Below are 19540 nucleotides of genomic sequence, written 5' to 3'. Positions count from 1 at the left end.
AAGATGGGTTTTGAGGGCTATTTTAAAGGAGTAGAAAGTAGGGTCAAGCCGAATAGTATGAGGAATATCATTACAAGATATAAACAATAATGATGATGTTTGAGGGGTGTGGTACTTACTTTCTGATATAGCTCACTTAGATTTCAAAATAAATTTTATTTAGCCAAATTTAACGACTGCTATATATATAAAATTTCTTCTGAAAATATTAGCTGCCGGACAGGTCACTGACTCAAACTCCTTCAGTACTTTTTAGGTCACTAACTTCATGGACTGCACACATTTTCCAAGTCATGTTACTGATTATAGGAAAGCAGTCATAACTGCCAGGCAATTAGCATTCTCAGATGGAGGTCAGTAATACCTTCATATTTCTTTGGTATGGGTTTTCTTTAAAGGAAGTCTCCAGGCATAAATAAAACATTGTAGGTATCCTACAATGTCACATTGTCAGGTCGATGAAAAGGGCATCAACAATACCAGATGCCAGACAATACAGCAATACCAGACTAGCAAGAAGAGTGGTTTGGGGGACAGGTTGTCACTGTCAGAGGAAAGGAAAAGTGCAAAATTGTGTTTGAAGGTAAGTATTGCTCTCTATTAGATAATATCCTTCAATTCAAATAAAACAAGCAACAGTTCCTTATGGGAAATCATGTTAACACAGACAGACATAATAAATGGGAACTAATACTGATTAGATACTCATTTTACATTACATTTACACTCATTAGAAGATCATGGGAGAACCTGATTAATCCAACAAACCTGAAAGGGATCCAGTCCAGAATTGCAAGCATTTGCTAACAAATAGCAAATGATTTTTAAAAAACACATTACAGGTTTTCTGTATCACCCAGGTTCTCCCAAATAGTTCTGCCATAATCCTAAACAAAACATAGTATAACAATAATAGTGCATTTAAGATAATTGATTTGGATGCTTCTGTTTCTGTGATGCTATTATATCTACATCAGTTACATTTATTCCTTGCAGACCATTTATAGCTTTATCTAGTAAGCTAAGATATGAATGAGTCAGCCTTTAAAAAAAGGAAATAAAAGTCTGATTGCGTCTATGGGTTCATTATTTCTGCCCAAAGGACAATATTAATATTGTAACATAAAGCAGAATGAAACAAGACTAATGTAATTTCAGACTGTGTGTTCTCTCAAGTGTCCATAACAGAATTATTTGTGTGCTTTGAATAGTAACATCGGGATATCATGTAGACATGGATGTCGGGTAAAAACATGTTATCAAAACATGATAAAGCACTGGACTGCCAGTGTTAGCTGAAAATACTAGAAAATTGATTGTTATGCTAACCCTGCATTAAAGAGGAACTTATGTCCTACATAAAAAATACATAATCAGACAGGTGATGTCCCCTCTGCAATAATTTGTCCTTACCTGTCTGATCACCATCCAGCTGTCAAATTTTGCTGAGCTGTGCATGCGCAGCTCAGGAGTGTTTGCCAGGGATACTTGTCCACTCCAGCTTCCCATGTTAGGAATAAGTGAACTCTTGCATGCCTGAGCGGGAGTTATGGCATGGCCAATCAAGATGGCGGAAGAAAGATGGAAAGGAAGATGGTAGTGCCCTGTGATGGAGCAGAGATAGGTGAGTAGCATGGGTTTAGTTCAGCTGATGACACAGCTAGTGACAGGAATATGGACTTTGTAAAGTTCTGTGTAATATGTCGGTGCTATATAAATACTGTGTAATAATATTATTAATAATAGTGAGTCACTTACTTGGAACAAGTATGCAGATCTGCAAAGTCAGAAAAAGGTCAGACTGCTCATTTACATATGCATTTCAAAGCAATAGTTTAAGGCCTAATACACCTTGGGCCTGATTTGTTAAATCTCTCCAAGACTGGATAAAATAGACTATCATGGGAGAACCTGGGTGATCCAGCAAACCTGGAGTGGATTTCTTAAAATCATTTGCTATTATTAGGCAAATGTTTTTACTCCTGGACCAGATCCATTTCAGTATTCCTGGATCACTCAGGTTCTCCCATGATAGTCTATCTTCTCCAGTCTTGGAGAGCTTTATTAAATCAGGCCCATTGTGTTTAAATGCCTAGGTTAGCTATTTCTGTTCTTTCCAGGGCACAGTAGGAGCATGTTTGGGCTTTGCAGTTTTTGAGCTGAAAACACCTCTAAAATACTTCTTAATATGCATTTAAAATAGTGGAATTGTTTATAGGCATTTGTGTCATTTTTTCTACTTTCACTCCTTTTTACCTTCTGTTCTGCAAATAAAAGTATTGCAATCAAAAGTGTGGCAACCAGGCAACTAGCAATATCAGAGAAGTTCCTAGCAATGGCAGCCCTTATGTTTTTCTCAGGCGGGAATACAATTAAATGGAATTAATTAATACATATTAGAGGTTGATGATGAATATTGGGCATCAGGTTATGTGAGTAAGTCTTATGTGGGGTTAAAAAATTGTCTGTTATGTAAGAAAGTATATATCCAGAGGACCCTACTTCTTTTCCAGAGCTGTATTCCATGTATGTTTTACTACTTTATAGGTCACAACTGACAAAAAAAAACATTGAAAAGGCAATGGGCCTGATTCTCTCCAAGCCTGGAGAGGATAGACCTTCATCATTGCAGCTGGGTGATCCAGCAAACCTGGAATGGATCTGGTCCAGGATTTAAAACATTTGATAGCAAATAGCAAATTACTTTGAAGAAATCTGTTTCAGGTTTGCTGGATTACTTAGCTTCAATGATGAAAGAGTATCCTCTGCAGCCTTGGAGAGCTTTATAAATCAGGCTCAATGTTTCTTTGTGTTTTTTAAGCTTTCAGACTACTTTATTGCAATGATGTGTATCAAGAAAAGAAGAACAAGATGCACCGGGTACATGTCCCAATGACACGATAAAGCGCTGCTATTGGGGTGAGAAAGGATGGGGTGCGTCTAACATCAGTTAGAAGATCTATGCAGCAAGGGCCCAGCTGATAAAGCCAAGCTGATAGGGAGCTGCAAACACTTTCCTGTATAGAAATGTCCCTAACGCAAGGAGGAGCCCTATAAGAAGTTTCCAGGGAAGAGAATCTCATTTCACACCCTAAAATAGAACTGGATATGAAAGGATAAAGAATGGCACTAAGGATTTTTTTAAAAGGGTCATAAAATGGAATTTTAAAAAATGTTGAAGAAGCCTGCTTTGTATTTTTTTTTTTTTTTTGCAACTTTATCACATTATTCTGTAGGCACTGTTTGTATGAAAATCTAATGTTTTCTGGTTTAAATATGTTGAAAAAATCAATGATTTACATGGCACGTACTTCATATGACTGCGATTATCTGGCCCTCCTTTGATATCCATAAAAATAGTACCTACATTTGCCAATACCAAGCAGGTTTCACAGTACTGATTACGTATTGGTTGTAGCTGTGGAGGATAATGGTCTGCTAATATATCTGTTGACCAAACTTGCTACTGTTTATGTTAATAAAAGGAGGTGCAGGCATATAACACTCCAATAAATATTAGAGGCATTACTCACCTGTCCCTGTTCCCTTGCAGGGCACCATTCACTTCCTTCTTGCTATCTTCAGGCTTGGGTTCATTCATTCCCAGCATACGCAGAGGAAGCTGGGAATGCCCGATACCCTGCCAACCAAAGCTCATGCTGCCCATGTGCAGCTCTGCTTTTTTTTCCAGAATCCTTTAGCGATCAGGCAGGAAGGAGAGATTATTGTAAAATGGATATTGCCTGTCCCTTCCAGAAATAATGACCTGGCTGATCATGTGTTCCTGAAAGTGTAACTTTAGTTCCCCATAAATAGAATAAAGTTCAATACTAGCAACTATAAAATCAAATGTTTGCCAAGTTGAAAAAATTAACAATTTACATAGCAAGTACTTCTTCATATGACTGTTTCTGCCAGATTGTAAATGCTAACTACTAATTTCCTGAACTGCAGGGCCAATCTGCATCTATTTAATATGCAGTACCTTTTCCTGGAAAACCTATCATGAAAAAATATTTGGGCTGTGATTCCTGGTCTCTTGGCTGTGTCTAGTTCATGAATTCCTAATCACAGAAAATTCATACTGCAATAAAAGTCAAAGTAAAGTAGAAATGTGTTATCTACATTGTTCTTGCATCGGACCCTTTTATTATTATTATTATTAACCACCTGGGCGTTACACTGATGTCTAGATTTCTGTACCAAATGCGGTACACTGTTTTTCATGAATTTTTTGTTTTAAATTGTAGACCTGTAACTTACAGAAATATGTCTGAACAAGGGTCTAGTAGATATCAGGAATATAAAAAGTGTTTGAAACACACAATCATGTAAAAAAAAAAAAATACTTTTAATAAAATTAAATAAAAGACACAAAAATAAGCTTAAACAAGAATACATAAATAAATGAAAAATACTGAAAATGCGATAATTGAAGCAAACCAAGAGAGAGCAGTGTCACAGATACCAATGGAGCGCATGATTTGTATTAGAAGGGGATGATCAACAGTGTCAAAAGCAGAGGAAAGATCAAGGAGAAGGAGCAGTGAAAAGTTGCCTGAGACTTAGCTCTGATGAGGTCATTGCCCACTTTAGTAAGGGCTGTTTCAGTGGAGTGGGCAGCTCTAAAACCAGACTGGAGGGGTCAAGGAGAGAGTTGGTGCTCAGGTAATGGGTGAGTCTTTTGTGGACAAGACGTTCAGGAAGCTTGGAGACATATGGGAGAAGGGAGATAGGACGGTAGTTGGAGGGTAGGGAGGGGTCCAGTGAGGGTTTCTTTAGGATAGGGAGAATTATGGCATGTTTAAAAGCTGAGGGGAATTTACTAGTGGAAAGGGAGAGGTTGAATAGTTCGGTAGTCCGGTACTTTTGGCAGTTCACCTATATGTTTTCTACCTTTGTGGGCTCCAAGCGTAGAATCTATATGTAGAAATTAGATGGTGGTTCATGCAATCTATTTAATAAACATGTCAGGGGTTCAGAGTGGAATCACAGACAACAAAAATGTATCACATGAAGCTAGAAGATACACATGACACCTCTGAAACACAAAGATTGTTGGTTACAATCTTAATCCAGGGTTCCTATGCTAGAGTACTTAATGGGAACTGCCAATAGTAGGTATTGTAAACTCACTGGAATAAAATTAGACATATTTAGGGTAAAGTTGGATCACCAGTTGTACCATGTATATTGTGGGATAAGGTCACTGTAATTATTAATAACATTAGTAATTTAGCACACACATAATATGTAGCGCTGTACAATAAATAGGAGTTGCAAGTGACAGACAGACACAGACAGTGACACCAGAGGAGGAGAGGACCATGCCCAGAAAAGCTTACACTCTACTGTAATGTTTTTTGTGCTGTTTATAAATTAGCATGAATTTCCAAGAGGCTGATACACTGATGCAATGACTTGTTTCCTTTTAGGCCATTCATGCAGAGCTTTCAAAGCTGGTAAGGAAACAAAAAGGACAGCCTGAAATCCAGAAATCCCCAGTGAGACTTAAACCCCAAGCTCATCCCAAGCTTAGAGATGACTTAAATCCGCTTAAACGTCACAGCACAAAGCAGAGGGTAAGTCTTCTTTTTCCCTTGTAGTGTCACTAGCTTTAAAGGAAACAAGGTCTGATAGAAATATGTAGGGTTCTTTTGCTGACCTTTCTTTATGCAAATACAAGTTAATATGCTAACCATTGGCTCCAAAATTTTGAGTTATGGAACTACAAGAAATTTATTGATATTCTGACTTAACTGACTGCGCACTGGTTTTGGGTTATAAACTTGGTAAGTGTTGAAGCCAGTGATAAGCTAGGTAACTAGAAGTTTTGTAAGTAGGTCAGCAATGGAAGCATATCTGATTTCATTCATTGCAGTTCATCATTATTCCCATTTACTACTAACTGGACTATTTATAAACAAAATATTGTCACATTTTGCTGGACGTTCACCCTATAGGGCAAAATTAGTAGACATTTGTCCAAAAGTTGCCAAGCAAAAATTACATTCTCTGACAGTTGTTCTTCAATAAGATAATGCATTTAATGACAAATTCAATCTATTCCAAAAAAAAAAATGCCTTACCCCACTTGTAAATAAATTGTCCCTGGTTTCTGCCTGCAGTAGTGAGTCGAGCAAGTACAGCATTTCCTGTGGACAGAGCACCAAAATAAAGAGGTTTTAGGGAACAAGTTTGAACAAGAGGAGGAAGTTTGGGAAAGTGGAGTAATAGGTTCCCCAGATGATAATTAGCCTTTAACCCTTGCAGCGCAGGGGAGGCCCTGAAAAAAAAATTTGATGGGTTTTATCTTTCCTTGGCTGAGCTTATAAAAGCTTTTCTTATTTTTATAAATAAAGTGAGAAAGCTTTCTTTGGTTTATGCAATGTAGCAAGGGACGTCCGTTTGACTCCCAACAATTATCAGGTCAGAGGGCTTTGATTACTTCTTGTTAGTAAGAAACATCCTAGACCTGTGAAATACATAGGGCCTGATTTAATAAAGCTCTTCATGACTGAGGAAGATATCTTTCATGGGAGAACCTAGATATTCCAGCAAACCTGGAATGGATTTTTTAAAAATCATTTGCTGTTAGCTCTTGGACCAGATCCATTTCAGGTTTGCTGGATCACCCAAGGTCTCCCATGTATGTTTATCTTCTCCAGTCTTGAAGAGAATCAGGCCCAATATGTGTCATGTTGAAAAAAAATTAGGTGGAACTAATTCTTAAATAATGTACCCTGAAGTGATTATCTGGTCCTCCCTTGATATCCATAAATATAACCTCTGCATTTGCCATTATTAAATAGGTTTGCACAGTACCGTACATGTATTGGTTACAGCCATGATGGATAATAGTCTGCTAATATATCCGTGTACCTACAAGTTCAAGGATCTGTGGGCACACCATTATACTTTTATGGCTACAAACAGTACAAGCCAATAGACAATAGTGGAAACCTGCACAGATTGAGAGCTCTAAAACTACCTAAAATTTTTTACATATCACAATGACTGCAGTATTATTAATTACTTAGACAAGGCAATTCTGTCCTATGTCACTGATCCTAAATCTGTTACTGAGCTAAACAGTCTAAAAAAATGTCTGCATCCAATACACTTTCAGGAGTGTCAGATGCCATGTCGCCCACAATGAAGCTGTTATAAGGATATATCTAAATATCTGATTAGCAGGTCTTTGCTAGCCAATGCTTGACATTTATGAAAAAACTCTTTTTACAATATCAGCCTTAAAAAAGTTATTTCTGTGAGCTCTAGCTGGCCATTACAAACCAGCATTTAAAGTTACAAATGATCACCATTAACTCAGCATAAACACATACCACTCACAATATACCATGTTGTCCCTTAACAGCTCAATAGGCTGGGTTATTTCTGTTCATCTTCCTTCTATGACAAAGCTTTAAAACAGCTTGATGCTTTGGGTATTCGTATTCCATGGTCAACTAGAACAGTGGTTTTCCCTTTACATGTAGGTTACACAATTGTGCAGGAAATTTTAATATTGCAGTATCCCAGACATTGCATTTATACTGTTTGGACTGATCAATCAGTGTCAGGGTGATATAGCACACACATTACCTAATTGGCACTACCTACAAGTGCTACCCCAACCACAAAAAACCTAAAGCAAGCACTTGTCCAGGAATGATAAATCTGCTATGACACGTTGGCATGCACCAGTGGGGTTTAGCCTTAAAACGTATCTGACTCATTAAGCTAGTCCAAGTACAAGAAGTAAGGCTCGGGAAAATGGTGACAGTGCATTTATTGATATGGCAATCAGTTTTTGGGAGCGTAACATTGCATTCTAAACTAAGTAGAAGTTTTATAGCTACATAGTTAAGTTGAAAAATACTTAAGTCTATCAAGTTTAACCAATAGGGAAAGAAACATATCCCAGATATAAACCCTTTGGACAGAGTTGATCCAGAGTAAGGAAAAAAAAACCCTGGTACAATTTGCTCCAACAGAGGAAAAACAATCCTTCCTGATCCCATGAGGCAATCGGATGTTCCCTGGATCAATGGTCACTGATATCTTTACTTTAAATCTTTAATACCCAGTTATATTCTGTGCTTCTAGAAATCATCCAGCTTTTTCTAAAAGCAATCTATAGCAGTTGCTGAAACTATTTCCTGATGGAGCCGATTTCACATTTTCACAGCCCTTACAGTGAAAAATCCCTTCCTTATCCAGAGCTTAACTTTCTTTTCCTCCAGTCGCAAAGAGCGCCCCCTTGTCTTTTGTAGTGATCTTATAGAAACATCATGACTAAATTAGTGTCTATAAAAGTGTGTGTAACTTCAGAATTTCTTGTTTTCCCAGGTAACCTACAAGATGCTATTAATAGGTGCACTGGCTGCAACATTACTAAGTCTGTTAGCAGCTTTCATACTTAAACTTGACAGATGAATATCAACAGTCCTGGAAAATACACCTTTGTGTTCCTAACATTATATGCATCTACAGATAAATATGAGATGGGGTCATGTCTGATTATATGGAGTGAGATTTCCCGTGTGGAAGAATATTTGAAGGATCCTAACAATCAGCTTCAAAGTATCATATGGAATGCTATTTTTTAATCAAGCCTCGCAATAGATAATATATTCTATGTATTCAATGAAAACGTTTGTCTTATAAGGAATATTGAATTTCTTGATTCAATACAGTTGACAGTAAATATTGTTCTGTCATTCTGGATGGATCACTGATAGCTGGATGGTTCAGCCCAGTCCACAGTCATTCTTAACGTGACAGCCATTGAATGCTTTTTAATACATTTTTTTAAAGCTAATAAGAAATGAAATACAAAAGAACAGCAGTGGATTATAAAGACACCCACATCAAGCAAACAACATTGGTAGCACAACTCAGAATAAACAAAAGAATACATATTATATAATGATAACTGAAATTATACATTGTCAACTAGAAAACAATAAAAAAGTTATATTGAAAAGGAATAACAATACAAAAGTTATAATAAAAAGGAATATCAATACAAAAGTTGTGTTAAATGCTAAATGTTATCCAATCTTGATTGCTAAGATATACGGTGATGGTTAGATTTGGAGTTTAATAACCAGAATGCACAAGGAAGACCAATGCAACTTCTGGATTTGATATTAAATCAATAGAATAAAAAAATATTAGCAGAAGAGAGAAGGAAATCCCTATCACAGAGCCTTTAATGCAACAGTCACCTTTAACTCAACATTACAGATTTTTTCTAACCTGTATTCACTGTTCAAATTAAAGAAGGTTGTTAAGGTTGGAATGTTTCTTCTTCAAAAAGATACAATTATTATGAAATCACTAAATGCTGTTTTACATTCTAAACCAAGAAGGAGATGACCATCATTGTAGTATCAACGATTTTGCCTAATTAAAAAAAAACAATCAGTTTAATATTAGTATGGAACAATGAAATGGACTTCTCCATCAAATTGAAAAAAATGGTCAGAACAGGAGGTGACATTGATCAGAAAAAGAACAGGATTGGTGGATGGTGGTAACCAGGTAAATGGTCAATATTCGGGAGATATCCACCATTTACTTGTCTGTGCACCTATTGACATGGGTATGACTAGCATTAGTCTATCTCTGCCAATATAACAACACTCATTTGATCCTCATATGAAATCTGATTATTGTATTCTGGGCTAGCAGAGGGAAAACCTTCATCCCTATTTAATGTACAGCGCTGCCTAATATGTTGGCGCTATATACATCCTGTTTATTATTATTATTATTTTTAATAATATTAATAATAATAATAATAATAGGTATAAATAGGGGTCTGGATCAAAGGGCCAGGTGTGTTTTTGCTAAAGATAAAATACCTTGTAAAAAGAAAAAATATTACCAGCATCTTTCAATGCATTGTAAATATACTTGTACATTTAGTTCATTTTAGTGAGCAATGATAAGGCTATAAAATCAGGAAACACTATCTATCTATCTATATATATATATATATATATATATATACTATCTCTGCTTTACTATGCATTTTCTAAGTTACAGAGTGTAAAGTGTTACAAATCCAGAAACAGTATTATTAGAATTTAGAAGTGTGTCTTATTATTGTTTGAAATGGTGGTGATTACTGTTTGTACTTTTTTAAAATGTTTGTTAGACTTTTTAATATATTTATTATATGTTACATCATAATACATAAAGCTATACTGTATATATATTTACTGAGCATAAACTTATTTTATAGTGACAAACAAATGTCATAAAGTGTACAAAAAACAGAACTTTAAAATCGTTATCATATACACTTACTAGTCTTGAAAGCCTAACCCTAGCTGATAGAGTTTGGGAAGTGTAGGGGCTAGTAAACATGGGCAGACACTTATCTTTGTTTCCAATGCAATAAAACTCAGATTAAAAAAAAAAACCTAAATTATTCGGTATACTGTACACTATGTTTATGTTTATATCTTCTCCTTTCTCTGTTTTTTCTGTTATTGTTTATGAAAATTCTTAATAAAAATCCAGTTTAAAAAAAAAACTCAAAATCAGATTTTAAGTGAAACTAAATGACATTCAGAAGCAAACTGATCATGTGTGTGGGGTTGTGGACAAATCTGATATCTTTTTAGATATAATTTAAATGTAAAAATGTTATTTTGTTAATCCATCCTTCTGTTATGGTGTTTGTCCAATCGTTTACCACCTGGCATATTGGGCCTGATTTCTTATAGCTCTCCAAGGCTGGAGAGGATACACTTTTATCAATGAAGCTGAGCGATACAGCAAACCTGGAATGTATGGTCCAGGATTCAAAACATTTGTTAACAAATAATTAGGTTGAAGAAATCCATTCCAGTTTTGCTGGATCACCCAGCTTCACTGACGAAAGCGTGTCAGGCCCATTGATTGGACTGGTCAGTCAAGTGCAAAATCTGAAGAGGATCTGTTTGTGTGTACTGGGCCTTCAACCCCCTCTGCAGCTGTCCATTTTTTGTCTTGCATTACTGCTGTAATTGTGCATACCAATACGTTATTATATGCATGTCACTGCACCGCATAGAACATTGTGTGCAACAGTGCAAGCCTAAGCATGACCCTTGTTCTTACTTTTCCCTCACTTCCTGTCTTTGTGACACCTGGACAAAAAAATGAGGGAAAAAATGGTATAGTACAGGAAGACACAGGCACCAATAAATCCTTGACGGAGGTGTAAACCTTACCCTAAAGAATTTTTGGAGAGATTTCCTAATACTTCCTACCTCCCCAGGAAATGAAGAGAAATCTCCCCATCATGGACGAAACAAAAACAGCTGGAAACTCCTGACAGACTTCCAAACCCTCATTACTCTAACCCCACCGATTTTTTTATTTAGACTTTAAAGCAAACGTGTGGTTTAACAATGCAGGGCAAACAGTATAGTCATTTAGCTGCCTCACTGATATAGGTGCACATAGTTTTTTTTTTGTTCTTCTGACACTTTCTGCCACCAGGAGAAAAACAGCAGGCAACGCCAAGTGAGTGTTTTTAGGTGACAACACTAGTGCTTGAAGATTGGCATGGGCAAAAACCATGAACTTTTAGTCAGCAAGTCTTTTATTCATTGTACATACTGTGAAATATTTTGTTTTACACGGTGCGACACATAAAATGAAAAATTATATATGAAAATAAAAGTAAAGTTTCTCAATGCTATGTATTATTTTCTTTGAACTTTGCATGGAAGCATTTGTGGTAGCAAAAATACAGCATGGGGTACATGGTCCCTCATTCTTAGAATCTGCTGACTTCCATTAAGCTTACACCCCTGGCTGCAATACCACTCTAATACACATTCAGAGAATTGTGATTTTCACATATTTGAGCAGGTTTTCTTAACAAGGGCTCTGTGGTGCCCTAGGGTTCCTCCACAGCATGCTAGGGTTCCCTGAGCAATGAGCAATTTGTGCCTCTCAGGTCAGTGATACCAATGATCTTTTTGGCTATCTGTAAAGTTGACATTCTTCCACTTAAGTTCTTCCACTTCCACATCTCAATCTGAGGAGCAATTCTAAATCAACAATGGACACTTTTCTAGTTAAAAGCAGACCACAGCGCCCTCTGTTGCCTGCATAGAAGACTACATAATATATTATATATATTCTGTAGATTTAAAATTTTAAATGTATATATATATATATATATATATATATATATATATATATATAGTTAATAATATTAATAATATTAATGGTATTATTATTATTATTATTGTTATAAAAACACTTACTGCTTCTTGACAACATTTCATCATGAGAATTTGGAGGTTGGTTCCAAGGCTGCAAACAATAATGAAAAAAAAATATTGAAAATAAAAATAGAAAAAAAAATAGACATAATGTTTCAATGCATATCCAATTGTGCACTTCCTTATGTTACATAATTGTTCATCTAACAGAGATTGTAGAATACTTTTTGTAATGTATGGTCTTAAAACAGGTGTCTCTAAACAGATTTTTGTCTGTTTGCTTGGTTTGGTCAAAAAACCATATGGTGTACCAAACACATAATCTGATAACTAGCCAAGTATACTGCAATGCAATGGAGTGTATTGGCTACTAATCTTCCCCATGACCATTTATAGCACTAGTAAGCATGAGTTTCAACCATGCTTTGATATAGCCTTTATTGACAAGAATAAACCAAGATTTCATTCATAAAAGTATTTGTAGTATTGATTGATAGCTTATCTAAACACAATCCAATAATCAGTTTAATACTTACCGTTTGGTGTGATTATCTGTTTTTAAATCTTGCCCTTCCATAGCATTCTTACTTCAAAACGAAGTATGAATCCCTATACTTTCTGGGTTTTTGTAAGGAGTGTGCTATGCATAGTATTTTTGCATAACCCATCTACTGTAGTTATAGCTTAATAAATACTGCAATATATAGAGAAACCACTAGAGGGAGCTCTGCGTTTGATTTTAACCCCCTAACCGCTAAACCCGTAATTTCTCGCACTAAATATTTTTGCTCTTTTGGTTAAGCCCGTATTTTTTCGCCTACACTAAAATCCCCACTTACCTGGTCCCGCTGTGCTAATCCAGCGTCGGTTCCGTGTTCCAGCGTCGGGTCCATGTTCCAGCGTCGTCCTCCAGCGTCGGGTGTCCCTCTCCTTAAAAGAAAAAGCCGGCCGGCTTAGAGGAGAAAGCCAGCTGGCTTTCTTTTCTAAGCCAGCCGGCTTCCTCTCCCTCCTCTCCCTGTGCCTCTCCCTGTCCAGCGTCGATCGCTGGACAAAAAAAAAAAAAAAATACTCACCTTCTCCCTCCGCTCCTCCGGACACGTCTTGTGTCTTCTGTGTTCAGCCGCCGAGTGCAGAGACGATCACCGGGGTAGAATTTTATAAATTTATAAAATTTTGGACATATTTTGGTGAGTTATGCGGTAATTCGGTGAATTAGAGCCTACAATCCAAAATAAATTACCATGCAAAAAATGTAACACTTTTTGCATGGAAGTTTGGAAAGAATTAGAATACCCGGCATTTGCGTACGCGTCCCTCGGCGATTCCTGGTGATGCGCGTGCGTGCGCCCGTCGATGAGGGTCGTAGCGGGAAATTCAAATTTTTTGTATTGGATTTAATACAAAGTCCTGTATCCAATCCAATACAAAATAATAGAAAATATATTTATGTGGTTTTGTCTATAGGTATGTGACGGACACTAGGGAGGTGTTTTAGAAAAATATATTACTATACATCATACCGAATTATCGCATTTTCAGTATTTTTCATTTATTTATGTGTTCTTGTTTAAGCTGATTTTTGTGTTTTTCCTTTAATTTTATTAAAAGTTTTTTTTTTTTTTTTTTACATGATTGTGTGTTTCAAACATTTTTTATATTCATGATATCTACTAGAACCCTATTCGGACATATTTCTGTAAGTTACAGGTCTACAATTTAAAAAAAAAAATTTCATGAAAACCTGTGACGCTTTTGGAACAGAAATCTAGAAATCAGTGTAACGCTCAGGTGGTTAAAAGACTGCAAGTGTCAAAATTCTATAAAAAAAAACAAGTCTATAAAAGATGTAACAAAATGAAAAAAAATTCACCAGAATCTAGTGGTTTTGGCAGAACAGATGTAAATAAACGATTTTTTATTGATGATTTAATTAAAAACAAAACACTAGTGCTAGGCTTTCTGGTGGAATTTTGCTTTCGGCACAACTAAACTTTGCTGATGGTGCTCACTTGTTATATTAATATGAATGTACAGATTGTATATGTGAATATGACAGATTTACTTTCCAAAGCCCTCCTCAAGTGGTGCTGAGGCCAAGATTTCCCTCATTGATTTGACTCAATAGCTGCCATCCTTCCATGGACTGATGGTCCTGCAATGTACGGGATGTAGTCAGAGCTAAGGCCAGCCAGGTATTGCATCTTTTTCAAATGACGCTTAGAAACCTGTGGGGAGCGAAGAATAAGGTAATGTTTTCTCCCTATTTAACATCCCCTAGACAAACAAGTACTTAGGGCATGGCTGCCTCTGGCACTGCACACTATTTTTTAAAAGAATTGAATAGGTTGCCCAATGCATCACATCACACAAAAAGTTTTGCAAAAGGGGGTTCAGCTTTAATAACTGCTGGAGTAAGAACTCAGCCACACAGAAGATCCTAACTACACTACAATTCTCCCATAAATGTTTTAAGCTGGGTGGGAAGAAGTTGTAGGTGAATGATGGCCCCTGTATTGTCACCCAACTTTTCAGTAACCACCCAAAAAAACACAGGTGGTTACTAAAAAAGTGCCAGGTGGTAAGCCCAGCTAAAAGAAACAGTGCCCCAGCAAATTTTTGACAATACCATGTTCAGGGGCTTCAAAATTAACTTGTTAAGTTATATAACATGAACAGACCCCCTACCAGTAATTGTTTAACCAGTACCACATTCCAATTTTACCTGCACTTTGAAATGTAAAATCCCTACATAAATAAAGGGATTTCAAGTAAAGCAGGATTTTAAAGGTACTAATACACAAAACAAATCACAGTCTAAAATGATTCATTTTTATTATATTAACATTTTGTAAATAGGTATAAAATCACATATATCAATGAATTTCACCGGGGCTCCTACAGCCACTAAGCAAAGCACTGCTGACACAAAAATATTTGTTTGTACTAATAACTATTTAAAATATAAATAAAACTATGGTGACAGAGCGTCCCTAAGAGTGGCAGGAAAGTGTAGTAAAGGCTCCAGGGAAATGAAAGTGAGGATGTTTGAAAAGGTTTTTTTTTAGAAAGAAACGTGGTTCTTAAGGGCCCTGGAGCTGGCCAAGGGAGTGAAAGGGGGGGCTCCTTGGTCCAACCCAATCCTGACTAGGTAAATGTGCAAGATGCAAGGGAGAGAGGAAATTGATCTGCAAGAGCCTGGGGCAAGAGGATCAGCCACTGTGTTGCAGGCTAGTGTGTTGCAGGCTGGAGTGTGCTTAGAAGGCAGCCAGAGGGTTCCAGGCTGAGAAGGCAGCCAGAGGTTTTCAGGCTGAGATGGGAGCCAGAGGGTTTCAGGCTAAGAAGACAGCCAGAGGGTTCCAGGGTGAGAAGGCAGCCAGAGGGTTTCAGACTGAGAAGGCAGCCAGAGGGTTCCAGGCTGCGAAGGCAACCAGAGGGTTCCAGGCTGAGAAGGCAACCAGAGGGTTTCAGGCTGAGAAGGCAACCAGAGGGTTTCAGGCTGAGAAGGCAGCCAGAGGGTTCCAAGCTGAGAAGGCAACCAGAGGGTTCCAGGCTGAGAAGGAAGGCAACCAGAGGGTTCCGGGCTGCGATGGCAACCAAAGGGTTCCAGGCTGAGAAGGCAACCAGAGGGTTTCAGGCTGAGAGGGCAGCCAGTGGGTTCCAAGCTGAGAAGGCAACCAGAGGGTTCCAGGCTGAGAAGGAAGACAACCAGAGGGTTCCAGGCTGAGAAGGCAACCAGAGGGTTCCAGGCTGTGAAGAGAGCCAGAGGGAAAAACAAGATTGTAACTGTGAGTATAAGAGTGTTGATTTAGAGTGTGTAAGAGAGGGGACCTAAGTGGGGTAGCCAGAGGTCCAGCTGGGCTACTGTTTGTTGCTTTTGACTTTAAAGTGCTGGAGAGTGTGCTGTAACACTTGGCTAAATAGATAAAACTGCTGTTGTTTTGGACATTTGGGGTCTGCTGCCTCTAACCTGCCCTGTAAGCATCCTGTTACCATGAGCAACCCCCAGTAATATACCAAACTATTTATTGTTGGCAGCACCGTGCCTCAGTGGTTAGCACTCTGGCCTTTGCACGCTGGGTCCCAGGGTCTGATCTCAGCCAGGGCAGTATCTGCATGGAGTTTGAATGTTCTTTCTGTGTTTGCGTCGGTTTCCTCCCACATTCCAAAAACATGCAGTTAGGTTGATTGACCTTAGACTGTGGTAATGACATATGACTATAGTAGGGACATTAGATTGTGAGCTGCTTTGAGGAGCAGTCAGTAACATGACTATGGACTTTGTACAGCACTGCGTAATATGTCAGTACTATGTAGTAATGATAATAATAATTTCAAACACTCAGCACCAGGCTAAAGAGATTTTTCTCTTGAGGTGTTTCGCAGAACTAGTCTCCTTCTTCAGGAGTGATGTATTAGAAAAGGGTGTTTGGCAGTATATATAAATCAAGTACAAAGATAGTCACTATAGTTGTATTGGTGGCTAACATGAGCCTGAGCAGAGATCCGGACAATTCAAAGTTGCACATCACAGCATTGGTAAAAAAAGAAATTTGTAGCTGAAGTTGTTAGAAATCATAAAATACATCCAATTAGGGAAAAATAAGCTGTGGAATGGCTAGAAGATGGTTGGAAAAATTGCCCCCAAAGCACATTCAGGAAAGAATCAGAGCATCCCTGGCTCGCATCTCCACATTTTAAACAATGTGATAATAAAAGTTTATAAATTTACACTGTGATTTTGTTTGTGTATTAGTACCTAAAAAATCCAGCTCTTCTTGAAATGCCTTCATCTATGTCAGGATTTTACATTTCAAAGTGCAGTTTGACTTGTAAAGTTCTTCCATTTCTAGTGTGGAGCATGTGGTACCCTGGGTACAAATTTGCATGAGGAGCAGTAAACCCGAACAACCATAGTGTAGCACTACATACATAATAAAGACATATGCCCCAAAAAACACTTCTATTCTTTGCAGAGGACTGCATATTCCTAATATTCATGGCTACAATTCATGCGTCATTCATTTGTAGCCACATCATTGTTCTGTAGAGCAGTGGTACCCAACCTTTTGGACGCCACGAATCACTAAACTTACAGATACCAAACCACGCATGCGCGGGGAGCCGGATGCGACTCAAAGAAGAACAATCTTCCCCCAGAGTGACGTGATTATGCCAGGTCTGAGCCTGCAATAGGAGAGTGAGTGGGTTGCGTCCAGAGAAAAAACCTGCCCACCGCCCTCCTGAGCATGCGGTGCATACAGGAGACATAGTACACGGCTCTGGCCGTTGCGCCCCCCTGGACCACAGGTTGGGGACTGCTGCTGTAGAGAACTGAGACTACAGGAATAAACACCCACATCCATAATACACAATGCAAGGAATCATGGACCTACAGTTGACATTACAGCCACTTTGTTGCCCTCTAGTGTTCAGTCTGAAAACCACTAGCAGCCCCTACACAGACTGACTATTGAAGAAGCACTATATAAAATATATACAGTATATATGATTGAGAGCTTGTTACTCTTTGTGAACTCCTAATTTAAGGACAGTGTCTTTAGATTTCCCTTAAAGTATATGGATTATTTTATTATTATTACACAGTATTTATAAAGCGCCATCATTACACAGCACTGTACAAAGTCCATAGTCATGTCATGCCAACTCCATGCAGATAGTGTCCTGGCCGAGATACGAACCTGTGACCCAGAGCTGCAAGAGTGCTGCCAGAGTGCTAACCTCTTGAGTCAATTTCTAACAAAATTACTGTCACATAAAAAAACTAAAGCGCATCCGCCTGTTTACCAGCTTTGAACCCCAATATCTCCAAAACGGTGAGTTCTAAGGACATGTAACTATCAGGGTGCACAAAGGACCCCTATGACTACCTGCACCCTAAATTTCAGCCCCCGAGCCTGTTATTATTATTAAATAGGATTTATTTAGCGCCAGCATATTATGCGGCACTGTACATTAAATAGGGGTTGCAAATACCAGACGAATAAAATGAAAATATGGACAGTAGCTGGGTGCTCTTTTTACTTCTTGCTTGGACCTCCAGGCTTGTATATGGCCGGCACTTCCTGGGCGCACTTTTTAAGAGGAAGGGCTTCTAGATGGGGCCCCTGGATTTCGGGTTGTGGGGACCTAAGTTGTAGTAGGAATGAAGCCAGTGTTAGGGTAGCATTTTTTAACAGAATTTTTTTTTTTTCTACACCAAAATCTGGCACCACAATTAGGAAAGTAGGCTGCCATCAATATGGGATTTGCCATTCAAGTGACCTGGGTAGAGTCTGACTTGCATGGCAGATTTAGACCCCTGGAGGCATTGACCCTCACAAGAGAAAGGAGTGCCCACGTTTTCAGCTGTCACCCCATATTCGGCTCCTAAAATTTCACCAATTCTGTTCTGGGGATTTTAGGGTGAATCTGACACAACCTCTTACATTGTTTACAATATCAGTCGTCATGACAACAACCAAATGCATCAAAACTCGAGGTACCAGGACTCTACGTGACGACGCAAACTTCCCACAATCCAACACGGTATACCCCTAGAGGACCACGATGAGCATCCACGTGATCAGAGCAGGCGACAGTAAATTCTATTGGCTGGTGTAATTTAAAGCCCCGCCCAAGCCGATGTGGACGTGGCTTAGACGAATACATGCAACATTGTTGTGTGGGTCGCTACCAGCCATGTGATATATATTAACCAATCAGCTGTCAGTAAAGGACTAGCCGCTGGACGCAGGAGGGAATAAAGCGCCGTGGTCACTACAAACCACGTGATATTAGATAACCAATCAGCTGTCAGGAGACGGCGAGTTGACGAACGGAGGAGGAAGTTGCTGCCGGATCGGTGGGCGAGTGACGGGAAAGCTGAGCGATGACTCGTGAGTACCAGGAGAGCTGGAAGTGTACTGGGAGACGGGAAATGTTCCCGGAGTTGTAGGAAGGAGTGGTCGGGCTGTGGTGAGAACTGTAGGCCTGAGGCTGCGGCCTGTGCTCTGCCACGTCAGAGGGGGTCCCAGGGGCGGATGGAGGTGCTGTGTTATGGCGCCCTGGTCTGAGGAAGCTTATCTACCAGTCACCTCAGAGGTGGTGTACAGCAGGGCCCGTTATGTGCTGTTCCTTGCCCTTGCCACGAGTGGGTGACTGTGATTGGCACCATTGTGAAGGGTGGGGGCACAGTCTATGCCATGGCTGGGGACACCTGGGAGCCTTGGCTGGGCACACCTGGGAGCCCTGGCCGGGCACACCTGGGGACACCTGGGAGCCATGGCCGGGGACACCTGGGAGCC

The 19540-nt window shown here is 38.8% G+C and overlaps 1 protein-coding gene and 1 long non-coding RNA gene across 2 annotated transcripts in view; one reads left to right on the top strand and one right to left on the bottom strand.

The window, feature by feature from the left end:
• LOC140324695 (peptidyl-prolyl cis-trans isomerase FKBP8-like) overlaps positions 1–11671 on the top strand; it is a gene marked incomplete in the record, with an annotated part of 37700 nt that extends 26029 nt beyond the window's left edge. The window contains 2 exon segments of the mRNA XM_072402769.1: positions 5436–5582; positions 8353–11671. Of these exon segments, the coding sequence (XP_072258870.1) occupies positions 5436–5582; positions 8353–8439 (234 nt within the window).
• Positions 11672–15051: 3380 nt separating this feature from the next.
• On the bottom strand, positions 15052–18822 carry LOC140324696 (uncharacterized). Its single transcript, XR_011919564.1, has 2 exons — positions 18683–18822; positions 15052–15983 (listed from the first exon to the last, which is right to left on the bottom strand). It is a non-coding gene; the product is annotated as an uncharacterized lncRNA (long non-coding RNA).
• Positions 18823–19540: the final 718 nt, after the last annotated feature.

The sequence above is a fragment of the Pyxicephalus adspersus genome, chromosome 2 (genome assembly GCF_032062135.1).
Source record: "Pyxicephalus adspersus chromosome 2, UCB_Pads_2.0, whole genome shotgun sequence".
Taxonomy (NCBI): domain Eukaryota; kingdom Metazoa; phylum Chordata; class Amphibia; order Anura; family Pyxicephalidae; genus Pyxicephalus; species Pyxicephalus adspersus.
This window is presented reverse-complemented; position numbering and strand designations above follow the sequence as displayed.